General features: G+C 42.9%; 1 protein-coding gene across 1 annotated transcript; it reads right to left on the bottom strand.

Annotated features, from left to right (window-relative positions):
* Nucleotides 1-756: 756 nt before the first annotated feature.
* Nucleotides 757-14,088, bottom strand: LOC137632516 (uncharacterized protein PF3D7_1120000-like). Its single transcript, XM_068364485.1, has 2 exons — nucleotides 12,927-14,088; nucleotides 757-866 (listed from the first exon to the last, which is right to left on the bottom strand). Exons 1-2 carry the CDS (start codon nucleotides 14,086-14,088, stop codon nucleotides 757-759), a joined length of 1,272 nt encoding a protein of 423 aa, XP_068220586.1.
* Nucleotides 14,089-15,203: the final 1,115 nt, after the last annotated feature.

Here is a 15,203-nt window from a genome sequence, read left to right on the forward strand (position 1 = left end):
TGTGGAGCCTTTAGGCTTGTAGCATCCGGTAGCCTAGCTAATAATAATAATAATAATAATAATAATAATAATAATTGGGTTTTATTGTGTGTTTAACATGATAGATTTTCCCTTATAAAGTTTTTTAAGCATTGAATTTTATTAGAAAATTTCGTGAAAATATTGAAAAACCCCAATAGATTATATAATAGTATGGGCCACCCATACTAGGTTGGTTTGTTGTGAGCGATCAGACGAAAATCTCCCGCCATAACATATCCATAGTGGCCAGAACAGATTGGATAGGTGTACTAGTCATGGCCACCCATACTAGATTGGTTTGCTTTGAGCGATCAGACGAAAATCTCCCACCATCACTAATCTACCGATTATTATAAACTTTAGATTCATTCTTAGCTCTTCAATCCATCGTCTTTTCTTCCTTCCTAAGTTTCTTTTGCTGTCTCAAGTGACCCATTCTGTTATTCCTTTGGTCCATCTATTATCTGTCATTCTCATTAGGTCCACATGTTCTGCCTATATAATATATATATATATATATATATATATATATATATATATATATATATATATATATATAAATATATACATATATATATATATATATATATATATATATATATATATATAATGTATATATATATATATATATATATATATATATACACGTGTGTATATATATATATATATATATATATATATATATATATATATATATATATATATATATATATATATATATAGTGTGTGTGTGTCTCAGAAAGATATAAGAACCATGACAGGTCCACGAACAAATGTATCCTTGATTTCGTATACGACAGATTCTTCTGTGTCCCTTTGGAATTTATAAAGAATCCTGTGTACCCCTGAAATTGAGGATGAAAAAAAGAAACAATGAAGTTGATATTGCGATATAATTTTACAATTCGATCTCATTGCAGTTCAGATGTATTGCCAAGTTCTAGTCCTTGTATGTCCAGGATACTTTGAAGTCATAGAAAACGTAACAAAATTAATTATTTACAGAAAATGTATTGGACGGGAAATACCTATGGTAGACTATTACAAACCTTGACGCTATTTTTGTCATCCTTCACGTGAAAGGAAGATGCGTTATTTTCGTCTTTTATAATATTAATATAGCATTTTTTCGGTGGTTTTGTAACCTTAATCTCTACACCAGCTTCATCACATTATCCACAGACTTTTTTTTTAAATTTTTCCTGAACTCTTGATATGTGAGTGCACATTATGTGATCCGCATGACGATTGGCTGTTTTACAGTTAAATCAAAATTCCATTGATTTTGATAGTTGTGACCACTTATCAAAATAAGTATTTCCAAGTTTTTTAGAACTCCGTTACTTTGTCCAATTGGTGATTTAATATAAAAACCATTTCATCATCATTATCATCATCAAAGGGCCTCGGTTAGATTTCGCTAGTCGTCTTTAAAAGCCATTTCATATGAAATTCATTAGACGAATTCCATTTTGTAATTAGTCAAATTGCATCTGGAATTTGCTCAACGAATTCCACAAATAATTAGGATGATTATAATTATAGTTTTTTTTTTTTTTAATATGAAATACAACCTACTAATCGAACATTTAGAACAGAGTAAATTTTACAATGGTTGAAAACCCAAGTTTTTGTTTTAGGAAATATAGCCTTGATATAATATCAGGTAACAAAGCAGTAAAATAACATTCCACATAAACATGAAGGTTTGATCATTAAAACACTTTATTATTATTATTATTATTATTATTATTATTATTATTATTATTATTACTTGTTAAGCTACAACCCTAGTTGGAAAAGCAGGATGCTATAAGCCCAGGGGCCCCAACAGGAAAAATAAATAATAAATAAATAATAATAATAAAATAAAGTAAAATGAAATATTTTAAGAACAGTGACAACATTAAAATAAATATTACCTATATAAACTATAAAAAAAAACTTTAACAGAACAAGTGGAAGAAATAAGATAGAATAGTGTGTCCGAGTGTACCCTAAGGTCAAGTTGACACCAAGGACTCTGTAGACCTTGGTTAATGCTACAATGGAAGAGTCCTTGACACCAAGGACTCTGTAGACCTTGGTTAACGCCACAATGGAAGAGTCCCAGTCACTGAACACGACAGAACAATCACAGAAGTCTTATAAGGAGAGGTATTGAAACCAGGGCTACTGCTGTCACTGCTAATTCTGCTGACACAACAAGAAATACTGGTCTGAGTGGTAATTTCCCTGACTGGCGATCTCCAGAATGGGGTTCGAGTCTCGCTCAAACTCGTTTGTTTCTTTGGTCGCTACAATCTCACCATCCTTATGAGCTAAGGTTGGGGGGGGGAGCCTATAGGTCTGTCTGCTATGTCATTAGCAGCCAATAATAATAATAATAATAATAACAACAACAATAATAATAATAATAATAATAATAGTAATGGCTGCATCGGCAGAGTTTATTTTCTTATCCAATTTTTCTATTTTCCGGATAATTCTCTTCTCTAGAGCGCTGCAATCAGCCAGCAAACTTGAAAAATTCATCAGTCGGGTGAATGACAAAATCGGGAAGACTTTTCAAGTATATTCTCACAAAATACAAGTAAAACTTTTGGTACAAAATAGTAAAAACTACGACGCGTTTCGAGGATAAGTCCTTCCTCTTCTTCAGGTAGAGAGTGAGGTGGATGCTGCAGTCGGGTGGTATTTATACCCAGGATCAGGATTACTTATCCTCGAAACGCGTCGTAGTTTTTACTATTTTGTACCAAAAGTTTTACTTGTATTTTGTGAGAATATACTTGAAAAGTCTTCCCGATTTTGTCATTCACCCGACTGATGAATTTTTCAAGTCTTCTGGCTGATTGCAGCGCTCTAGAGAAGAGAATTATCCGGAAAATAGAAAAATTGGATAAGAAAATAAACTCTGCCGATGCAGCCATTACTTTTAACTCAACCTGCCTAAAAGAGGGTCTCCTACCACAATAATAATAATAATAATAATAATAATAATAATAATAATAATAATAATAATTATATTTGGCCCTAGCGTTGTGGGGGGGAGGGGGATTGGGCGCTTATATTATGTATATATGGTCAGTCTCTAGGGCATTGACCTGCTTGATGGGGCAACGTCTGGAACTGACTTTTCTCTCTTGTTTTTCATCCAGTTAGTTGAGTTAGATTATGGGATTTGGGGCCGGGGAGACCAATTAGTTTGGTGAGTATTTTTTATTTTCCCTTTTTGTTCAAGTTCCTTTTTTCTTTTGTTCTCGTCTATTTCGAAATATTGCAATATCCTCTTGCAAATTACTGCTTAATTTGCATGTTTGAAGGAAATGGCGAATGTGTGCAAAAAAAAAAAATTTTTTTTGAAAGAGATGATGAATATGCTCCATCAAACTTATTTTAAGTTTGTGTTTTATGTAATGAAATTTGAGAAAAATTATGAAGGAATTTTGAGTGTTTAGATTGGAAATAAACCACAGGGAATTTTCTCATGAGATGGAAAATATAAGGATAAATTGAAAAAAAAGGCAGCGAATTTAGCAGTTGCTGAAGGGCGCCCTTTTCCATATACTTTATCAGGGGATGTTATTTCCTTAGATTTTTTTTCTTTTACTTTTATTCAGCATACAGTAAGGTTTCCAATATTGTTGATAAGGGAAATTAAAACCAATATATTGGTTTCATAGAAACTGGATTACCCATTTTTTGGTATGTATGTGTATATATATATATATATATATATATATATATATATATATATATATATATATATATGTATATATTTGTATGTATATATATATGTATATATTTGTATGTATATATATATATATATATAAATATATATATATATATATATATATATATATATATATATATATATATATAAAGTCTACATTAAGGTAAAAGAAATCAAGGAATTCATTTAGAAAACTGAATCTCATTCCAACATCTGTAAAATGTCTCTAGATACAAACAGAAAAGACATTTAAAGGTCACTCACGATGACAGAGGAAAGAGACAGTGACATTGCCCTATCAAGCAGGACAATGCCCTAGAGAGTGACTATATATATGCATATAATCAGCGCCCAAGCCCCCTCCCCACCCAAAGCTAGGACCAAGGAGGGTCAGGCAATGGCTGCTGATGACTCAGCAGATAGACCTGTAGGTTAGCCTCCCCAAACCCCCCATCCTTAGCTCTCAAGAATGGTTAGGTTACAGGGACCAAAGAAACTAACGAGCTTGAGCGGTACTCGAACCGCAGTCTGGCGTTCAGCAGTCAGGGACGTTACCACATCGGCCATCACAACCCTTTCTCGGAACTAAGGACTTGAATTCTGAAAACTTCTGAATCTTACTCCAACATCTGTCAAATGTTTTCAGAAACTGTACAAGTTTCTCAACTTCCAATCTGAAATTATGAAATACTCACTATCACATAAACCATTCTATGCATTATAGGTTCGCTTGCGGTGAGCGATTAGATGAAAATCTCCCACCATCACCAATCTGCAGTGGCTAGAACATATTGCATAGCTATACTAGTCAGGGTCACCCATACTAGGTTGGTTTGCTGTGAGCGATCAGACAAAAATCTCCCACCATCACCAATCTGTAGATTAATATACCCTTTAGACTAATTTTATGTATGAGGTTCTACAAAAATTATAATTGAATATTTTAAAAATATATTCTATATAAAACTAAAAATTGGAAATTTAAACTATTACAAATTTAAAAAATCCCTAGATTAAGAAAAGGATAATTGTTGATTATTTACTATACACACTTACACATGTACTTACACACTTAGACACATAAGCAGGCACATACACCACCACAGAGATTATCCATATTGCTTTCATCTTGAAGGGAGTGTATGACTAGAATCCCATTGAATGTTAAGTGTTGGCCTTTAAATGGCGATGCTTACAGCTTGAGCTATCATGAGCTGGCCTTCGTTCCTCTCCTTCTGAACAATGTGTGTTCCATCAAATCATTCTGTATGAGAGGGTTTCTCGTCATGGATATCAATATAATGTTCGTTCATTGACCCCCGATTTCTACTGGCTTGCGTACATCTTCAGGGTGTCGTGATTCACATATTTCCTCTGGGTAAACCAACATTATATTGATGTCCACGACCAGAAACCCTCTCATACGGAATGATTTGATGGAACACACATTGTTCAGAAGGAGAGGAGCTACGGCCATCTCATAATAGATGGAGCTGTAAGCATCGCCATTTGAAGGCCAACACTTAACCATCAATGGGATTCTAATTATACACTCCCTTCTACCAGAATGCCATGTGTGTGAATATGTCATATATATATATATATATATATATATATATATGTATATATATATATATATATATATACATATATATATATATATATATATATATATATATATATATATATATATGAATAAATATATAAAAATTAATCAATAGCATACATACCACTACCAAAGTGACATACATAAGGGTTTCGCTCTGACCAAAGAGCTCATCAGGTGGGTTTTGCCCATATCCATTATGGCAGGCTTGGTTCCCACGACCCTTTCTTCCTTCCCTCTTTTTTTTTATTTCCTTTTCATCTCAATTCATAATTCATCAGTACTTCATAAATGTATTATGATAATTCATGACTTATATTTGAGTTGGAAGAATAAGGGAAGAAATTTGAAACCTACTTCAGTTTTCTGGGCATTGAACTTACGGGTTTTTCCGCCGCGCCAGAGGTTGCCCTTCGTACTGAAATAGCTTTCGGCCTACTTCCCTCACTACAGCTAGCCTATTAAGATCATTCATGACATGTATTTGAGTTGGATTACTTAGAGAAGCAATTTGAAACCTACTTCAGTTTTCTGGGCATTGAACTTACGGGTTTTTCCGCCGCGCCAGAGGTTGCCCTTCCTACTGAAATAGCTTTCGACCAACTTCCCTCACTACAGCTAGCCTATTAAGATCAGTCATGACTTGTATTTGAGTTGGATTACTTAGAGAAGCAATTTGAAACCTACTTCAGTTTTCTGGGCATTGAACTTACGGGTTTTTCCGCCGCGCCAGAGGTTGTCCTTCCTACTGAAATAGCTTTCAGCCAACTTCCCTCACTACAGCTAGCCTATTAAGATCAGTCATGACTTGTATTTGAGTTGGATTACTTAGAGAAGCAATTTGAAACCTACTTCAGTTTTCTGGGCATTGAACTTACGGGTTTTTCCGCCGCGCCAGAGGTTGCCCTTCTTACTAAAATAGCTTTCGGCCAACTTCCCTCACTACAGCTAGCCTATTAAGATCAGTCATGACTTGTATTTGAGTTGGATTACTTAGAGAAGCAATTTGAAACCTACTTCAGTTTTCTGGGCATTGAACTTACGGGTTTTTCCGCCGCGCCAGAGGTTGCCCTTCTTACTAAAATAGCTTTCGGCCAACTTCCCTCACTACAGCTAGCCTATTAAGATCAGTCATGACTTGTATTTGAGTTGGATTACTTAGAGAAGCAATTTGAAACCTACTTCAGTTTTCTGGACATTGAACTTACGGGTTTTTCCGCCGCGCCAGAGGTTGCCCTTCCTACTGAAATAGCTTTCGGCCAACTTCCCTCACTACAGCTAGCCTATTAAGATCAGTCATGACTTGTATTTGAGTTGGATTACTTAGAGAAGCAATTTGAAACCTACTTCAGTTTTCTGGGCATTGAACTTACGGGTTTTTCCGCCGCGCCAGAGGTTGCCCTTCTTACTAAAATAGCTTTCGGCCAACTTCCCTCACTACAGCTAGCCTATTAAGATCAGTCATGACTTGTATTTGAGTAGGATTACTTAGAGAAGCAATTTGAAACCTACTTCAGTTTTCTGGACATTGAACTTACGGGTTTTTCCGCCGCGCCAGAGGTTGCCCTTCGTACTGAAATAGCTTTCGGCCAACTTCCCTCACTACAGCTAGCCTATTAAGATCAGTCATGACTTGTATTTGAGTTGGATTACCTAGAGAAGCAATTTGAAACCTACTTCAGTTTTCTGGGCATTGAACTTACGGGTTTTTCCGCCGCGCCAGAGGTTGCCCTTCCTACTGAAATAGCTTTCGGCCAACTTCCCTCACTACAGCTAGCCTATTAAGATCAGTCATGACTTGTATTTGAGTTGGATTACTTAGAGAAGCAATTTGAAACCTACTTCAGTTTTCTGGGCATTGAACTTACGGGTTTTTCCGCCACGCCAGAGGTTGCCCTTCTTACTGAAATAGCTTTCGGCCAACTTCCCTCACTACAGCTAGTCTATTAAGATCAGTCATGACTTGTATTTGAGTTGGATTACTGAGAGAAGCAATTTGAAACCTACTTCAGTTTTCTGGGCATTGAACTTACGGGTTTTTCCGCCGCGCCAGAGGTTGCCCTTCGTACTGAAATAGCTTTCGGCCAACTTCCCTCACTACAGCTAGCCTATTACTAGTCAGTCGTGACTGATGATATTTGAAATTCAGTGGTGAAGCCAAGGGTCATTGTTTTGCCAGGCGGTGAAGCCAAGCGCCATTGTAAGCCGGGCGGTGAAGCCAAGTGGGCCAGGCAGTGAAGCCAAGCGCCATTGTAAGCCGGGCGGTGAAGCCTAGCGCCATTTTTGGACCGGGCGATGAAGCCAAGTGCCATTATTGTGCCGGGCGGTAAAGCCAAGCGGGCCAGGCGGTGAAGCCAAGCGCCATTATTGTGCCGGGCGGTAAAGCCAAGTGGTCCAGGCGGTGAAGCCCAGCGCCATTGTAGGCCGGGCGGTGAAGCCAAGCGCCATTGTAAGCCGGGCTGTGAAGCCAAGCGCCATTGTTGAATGGTGCGATGAAGCCAAGCACCATTGTAAGCCGGGCGGTGAAGCCAAGCGCCATTGTAAGCCGGGCGGTGAAGCCAAGTACCATTGTAAGCCGGGCGGTGAAGCCGAGCAGGCCAGGCGGTGAAGCCAAGCAGGCCTGGCGGTGAAGCCAAGCAGGCCAGGTGGTGAAGCCAAGCGCCATTGTAAGCCAGGCGGTGAAGCCAAGCACCATTGTAAGCCAGGCGGTGAAGCCAAGCGCCATTGTTGGGCCGGGCGATGAAGCCAAGCGCCATTGTAAGCCGGGCGATGAAGCCAAGCGCCATTGTAAGTCGGGCGGTGAAGCCAAGCGCCATTGTTGGGCCGGGCGGTGAAGCCAACCGCCATTGTTGGGCCGGGCGGTGAAGCCAAGCGCCATTGTAAGCCGGGCGGTGAAGCCAACCGCCATTGTAAGCCGGGCGGTGAAGCCAAGCGGGCCAGGCGGTGAAGCCAATCGCCATTGTAAGCCAGGCGGTGAAGCCAAGCACCATTGTTGGTCCGGGCGATGAAGCCAAGCGCCATTGTAAGCCGGGCGGTGAAACCAAGCACCATTGTAAGCCGGGCGGTGAAGCCAAGCGCCATTGTAAGCCGGGCGGTGAAGCCAAGCGCCATTGTAAGCCGGGCGGTGAAGCCAAGCGGGCCAGGCGGTAAAGCCAAGCGCCATTGTAAGCCGGGCGGTAAAGCCAAGCGGGCCAGGCGGTGAAGCCAAGCGCCATTGTAAGCCGGGCGGTGAAGCCAAGCGCCATTGTTGGGCCGAGCGATGAAGCCAAGCGCCATTGTAAGCCGGGCGGTGAAGCCAAGCGCCATTGTAAGCCGGGCGGTGAAGCCAAGCGCCATTGTAAGCCGGGCGGTGAAGCCAAGCGGGCCAGGCGTTGAAGCCAAGAGCCATTGTAAGCCAGGCGGTAAAGCCAAGCGGGCCAGGCGGTGAAGCCAAGCGCCATTGTAAGCCGGGCGGTAAAGCCAAGCTGGCCAGGCGTTGAAGCCAAGTGCCATTGTAAGCCGGGCGGTAAAGCCAAGCGGGCCAGGCAGTGAAGCCTAGTGCCATTGTAAGCCAGGCGGTGAAGCCAAGCGACATTGTAAGCCGGGCGGTGAAGCCAAGCGCCATTGTAAGCCGGGCGTTGAAGCCAAGCACCATTGTAAGCCGGGCGGTGAAGCCAAGCAGGCCAGGCGGTGAAGCCAAGCAGGCCAGGCGGTGAAGCCAAGCGCCATTGTAAGCCAGGCGGTGAAGCCAAGCGCCATTTTAAGCCAGGCGGTGAAGCCAAGCACCATTGTAAGCCAGGCGGTGAAGCCAAGCGCTATTGTTGGGCCGGGCAATGAAGCCAAGCGCCATTGTAAGCCGGGCGATGAAGCCAAGCGCCATTGTAAGCCAGGCGGTGAAGCCAAGCGCCATTGATGGGCCGGGCGATGAAGCCAAGCGCCATTGTTGGGCCGGGCGGTGAAGCCAAGCGCCATTGTAAGCCGGGCGGTGAAGCCAAGAGCCATTGTAAGCCGGGCGGTAAAGCCAAGCGCCATTGTAAGCCGGGCGGTGAAGCCAAGCGCCATTTTAAGCCAGGCGGTGAAGCCAAGCGGGCCAGGCGGTGAAGCCAAGCGCCATTGTAAGCCAGGCGGTGAAGCCAATCACCATTGTTGGTCCAGGCGATGAAGCCAAGCGCCATTGTAAGCCGGGCGGTGAAGCCAAGCGCCATTGTAAGCCAGGTGGTGAAGCCAAGCGGGCCAGGCGGTGAAGCCAAGTGCCATTGTAAGCCGGGAGGTGAAGCCAAGTGCCATTGTAAGCCAGGCGGTGAAGCCAAGCGCCATTGTAAGCCGGGCGGTGAAGCCAAGCGGGCCAGGCGGTGAAGCCAAGCGGGCCAGGCGGTGAAGCCAAGCGCCATTGTAAGCCAGGCGGTGAAGCCAAGCGCCATTGTAAGCCAGGCGGTGAAGCCAAGCGCCATTGTAAGCCAGGCGGTGAAGCCAAGCGCCATTGTAAGCCAGGCGGTGAAGCCAAGCGGGCCAGGCGGTGAAGCCAAGCAGGCCAGGCGGTGAAGCCAAGCGGGCCAGGCGGTGAAGCCAAGCGCCATTGTAAGCCGGGCGGTGAAGCCAAGCGCCATTGTAAGCCAGGCGGTGAAGCCAAGCGCTTGTAAGCCGGGCGGTGAAGCCAAGCGGGCCAGGCGGTGAAGCCAAGCAGGCCAGGCGGTGAAGCCAAGCGGGCCAGGCGGTAAAGCCAAGCGCCATTGTAAGCCGGGCGGTGAAGCCAAGCGCCATTGTAAGCCAGGCGGTGAAGCCAAGCGGGCCAGGCGGTGAAGCCAAGCGCCATTGTAAGCCGGGCGGTGAAGCCAAGCGCCATTGTAAGCCGGGCGGTAAAGCCAAGCGGGCCAGGCGGTGAAGCCAAGCGCCATTGTAAGCCGGGCGGTGAAGCCAAGCGCCATTGTTGGGCCGGGCGATGAAGCCAAGCGCCATTATAAGCTGGGCGGTGAAGCCAAGCGCCATTGTAAGCCGGGCGGTGAAGCCAAGCGCCATTGTAAGCCGGGCGGTGAACCCAAGCGGGCCAGGCGGTGAAGTCAAGCGCCATTGTAAGCCGGGCGGTGAAGCCAAGCGCCATTGTAAGCCAGGCGGTGAAGCCAAGCGCCATTGTAAGCCGGGCGGTGAAGCCAAGCGGGCCAGGCGGTGAAGCCAAGCGGGCCAGGCGGTGAAGCCAAGCAGGCCAGGCGGTGAAGCCAAGCGGGCCAGGCGGTGAAGCCAAGCGCCATTGTAAGCCGGGTGGTGAAGCCAAGCGCCATTGTAAGCCAGGCGGTGAAGCCAAGCGGGCCAGGCGGTGAAGCCAAGCGTCATTGTAAGCCGGGCGGTGAAGCCAAGCAGGCCAGGCGGTGAAGCCAAGCGCCATTGTAAGCCGGGCGGTAAAGCCAAGCGGGCCAGGCGGTGAAGCCAAGCGCCATTGTAAGCCGGGCGGTGAAGCCAAGCGCCATTGTTGGGCCGGGCGATGAAGCCAAGCGCCATTATAAGCCGGGCGGTGAAGCCAAGCGCCATTGTAAGCCGGGCGGTGAAGCCAAGCGGGCCAGGTGGTGAAGCAAAGTGCCATTGTAAGCCGGGCGGTGAAGCCAAGCGCCATTGTAAGCCGGGCGGTGAAGCCAAGCGCCATTGTTTGCCGGCGGTGAAGCCAAGCGCCATTATAAGCCGGGCGATGAAGCCAAGCGGGCCAGGCGGTGAAGCCAAGCGCCATTGTAAGCTGGGCGATGAAGCCAAGCGCCATTGTTGTGCCGGGCGATGAAGCCAAGCGGGCCAGGCGGTGAAGCCAAGCGCTATTGTTGGGCCGGGCAGTGAAGCCAAGTGGGCCAGGTGGTGAAGCCAAGTGCCATTTTAGGCCAGGCGGTGAAGCCAAGCGTCATTGTGTGGGCCGGTCGGCGAAGCCTAGTGGGCAGTACGGTGAAGCCAAGCATGAATTTTTGGCCGGTTGGTGAAGCCAATCGTCATTTTACCCACTTAAACAAGACACGCTCATTCATCATTCAGAGTTTCTTCACCTGCATAGCCAGTCCTTAAGCCTAAAAAAAAAAGACCTTAAACCTAAAAAAAAAACCTTAAACCTAAAAAATAAAACCTTAAACCTAAAAAAAAAAAGAAGAAAAAGAAGATACTATTCCTTTCATAAAATTGTGAGGGCATCAACTCGCCAATTGTAAGGACCAAAACTTCACTCTGTTCATCCCAGTTCTTCAACCTTCATCAGCAGCCATTTGATATCAGAACACCTTTCCAGACTGACCTGCTCCGAAGAGGCGCAGCTTCCTTCACTAGCTGATTATCTTGGTCCAACCTTTAAGGACAAGACTGCCTACTAGAAGAAGCCTAGCTCGTTCCCTCTGCAGAGCCGGTCTTCTAGATCATTCCCCCAGAACCACCCGAAGGTTGATATCCGAAAGAATAGATCTAGATATCCGACCATTTGTACACTTGACAAACGGCTTGTACTCGTCCATCAAGGTGCAAAGCATACTAGTCTCAGCGGGGTTTCTTCCCTCAGTAGGCCATTGTCCTCCAGGTTATTCCAAGAATTGTAATTCAAGCTGGATAGTAAGCCTTGTATCCTCCAAGCTGGCCAGTCCTTCCAAGTATCCTCCCTGTAGCTGTCTGTCAGTCAGCCAGTTTAAAGATCCCGGGGGGGGGGGATCTCCTTCTTGTGGATGTGATTGGATTTAGCACAATTATTTGAAGATTTGGTCCTGGCAAAACTCGGCTGAATCTCCTTACCCTCACAAAATAAACTGAAATTAAACTAATATGGCAAAAATATTCTCATGTTTAAAACTTTTTTTGGTATTTTCATTTTTTCTTCTTTTTTGGGATTTTTTAATTTTTTTATTTTTTTTGGGATTTTTTATTTTTTTTATTTTTTTTGTGTTTTTCATTTTTATCCATTTGCTGATCGAAATATTTAAGTGCCGGTGAGACTCTTCAGAAGCCATTCGATATGATCAGCTGCTAACTGAACCTGCTTAATAGTACCACTGATGGTGATTGAATGACTATATTCGTGCCTTTGTGGCATATCTATTAAGCTGACTCCACTGTGGCGGGTGATTTCCATCAGCGTCCTTCCTTCCACTCCATATATGGCTCTGTGGAACCTCCTGGGCACATGCAAGTCGACAGTCACGTACCTGTTGAGGCCAGAGTCCCTTGTGGTGGTCACTCTAACCTTTTCACCTTGGAAGGTGATGTGACTACTGTCGGATGAGGAGATGGCCCTTTTGGGCTTCTCGGGTTCCAGGTCATACACGATAAGTTTTCGTGTAGTTTTTTTAATCTTTTCTTCCTTTTTCTTCTCCTCCTCCTCCTTCTCCTCCTTCTCCTTCTCCTCCTTCTCCTTCTCCTTCTCCTTCTTCTCCTCTTCCTCCTCCTTCTCCTTCTCCTCCTCCTCCTTCTCCTCCTCCTCCTTCTCCTCCTCCTCCTTCTCCTTCTCCTCGTCCTCCTCCTCCTTCTCCTCCTTCTCCTCGTCCGTGGAAATTTCCTTTTTGAGCTGCTCTTCCTGGGTGTTGCTGGTGCCATGGAGAGCGCCTTTTGAGGCTAGTAGCCAGCCAAGCACCTGACCCACACCAGATGCGCCTCCAACTTCCTCCTTCTCAGCCTTACGTCCGTTGGTATCCTGATCCTGTGCCTCGACTACTTTCTCCTCACTTTTATTGTCTCTGTCATCCTTTTGGACATCCTTCTGAACATCCTTAATATCCATTTTTAAACTTGTCTTGTTAAGTCTCAGTTTCGTCATATGAGGTTTGTTTTCTTCTTTCGTCTTATCTCCCTCTTCAAGTTCCTCCTTGAGTGAAGGGATGATCTCATTTGCCGCAAGCAGCTCGTCCTTGAGACCAACATTTTTTTCAGATTTGAATGTTTCCAGTTCTTGACTCAATAGGATGTTTTTTTGCTCCAAGTCATTCAATTTCAAATTTTCTTTTTTGTAATTTTCTAACTCTTGTAAAATTCCTTTGTAGCGCTCATTCCTGAGGAGATCATTTATTTTTGCCTCATTGAGGCTCTCTTCCAATTCCTGCTTCTGTTCTGAAATCTGCTTTAATACTTCCATTTTCTTTTCAGTGAATATTTCCAGTTTCCTTTTGTTCTGGCGAACTTTATCCAATTTTTCTTTGATTTTAATATTTTCTTTTTCTTTTTCCTTTAATTCATTTTTACATTGTTCCAGGATAACTTTTTGATTGCAGATTTCCTTTTTTAGATGTTCGTTTGTGCGGTCTAGGTCGTCATTCTTTGTCGTCAAATTTTCCATATCGATTTGGTTATCGATTTGAAGACTTCTGATGATGTTACTGAGATGCTGATTCTCTGCTCTCAGCTCTTCATTCTCCTCTAAGAATTTAGATTGTTCTTCCTTTCTTAGACTGATCTCGGCAAAAGCTGCTTCCAGTTCTTTCTGCAGGAAACCGATGCGTTCCTCAAATGTCTTTTGGATATCCTCCTTCTCCTTCAGCTCTTCTCTTTTCTGATTCTTTTCCTCTTGGGGCCCTCCTTCCACCTTCTCCTCCATCCCGCCCTCAGAGTTGAAGGGGTCCTTAGACCTCATCCAAGAGGTCATCCTATACATTAAGGATCCTTCCTTTTGTGGTTCTGTGAAAACCACACCGCCAAGTGTCCTCTTAAGTTGAAGATGGCCAGTAGTAAACTGGGACATCTTGCCAGTTCCTCCTTGTTGGATTCTGCCTGAAATGTTGAATGCTCCTACAAAACTTTTATTCATTTTGAATTGCTTTCAAAAATCTATATGATAGATGACTAGATTCGTCTTCTTTTGTCAGGTATAATATTAAAAACGTAAATTTTCCCTCAAACGATTCCCTGGGACCCTTTTGGATCGGGAATCTTTTTGGAGACACCGGAAAGACAAGAATGATTCTTGAAGAGTCTGGAGACAATTTCGTTGACTCCGAGAAAAATCCTGAGCTCCCTGGGGAGGGAAATTCCCCCTGCGAGAAGGGGTGGGGGTGGGGGGAGGGGGGGGGGAGGAAATCCTCTTTCTTTCGTTATCGATTTAAGAAACTCTGTCGTATGATTCTCCCTTCTTTCCTTCTTCGGAACATTAAAATATCTCCGCCATTGAACAATCTTTTTTCATCTTTTCCAAGGAGAAATTCTCGGAAAACTTTTACCGAAAATAGATGAAATATAAAAGATTTATCAACTTCAAAAGTTAAATTCACTAAGAGATTTTACTGTAATTTTAATGTGCAACAAATGAAGTCTTTTAAATTGATATAGAGTCTCTAAATTAAAAAAAAAAATGACATTTTTTTCAGCTCTTTAGAAACCGAACCGTCTTGGCTTAGCTTCGCTGAGAAATCTCGGAAGCCGGAAAAAATCTTTTTCGTTTAGAGTAAATTTCACACAAATCTCATATTCCATTATTGTTGTTGTTGTTGTTGTTGTTGTTGTCGTCTTAAGATTGGGTACATAATCTGTAAACATTAAGAGCATTATATATATATATATATATATATATATATATATATATATATATATATATATATATATATATATATATATGGTTATACATACATACATTCATATAAAGTATATATAAATATATATATATATATATATATATATATATATATATATATATATATATTGTATATATACATAGTAAGTACTAGGAAAATCGAGACATCAACTAATTTAATATGGTAAATCTTCAATTATTATTATTATTATTATTATTATTATTATTATTATTATTATTACTACATACACTTTTCTCGTCATAATTTTAACCTTACGAGATTACCCATGCCATTATAAGAGTCATAATATTTTGTTTTGTCAACATTCCCTGGTGATCTCCTGGAGGTGTGGGCT

Source organism: Palaemon carinicauda, chromosome 3, assembly GCF_036898095.1.
Source record: "Palaemon carinicauda isolate YSFRI2023 chromosome 3, ASM3689809v2, whole genome shotgun sequence".
Lineage (NCBI taxonomy): Eukaryota > Metazoa > Arthropoda > Malacostraca > Decapoda > Palaemonidae > Palaemon > Palaemon carinicauda.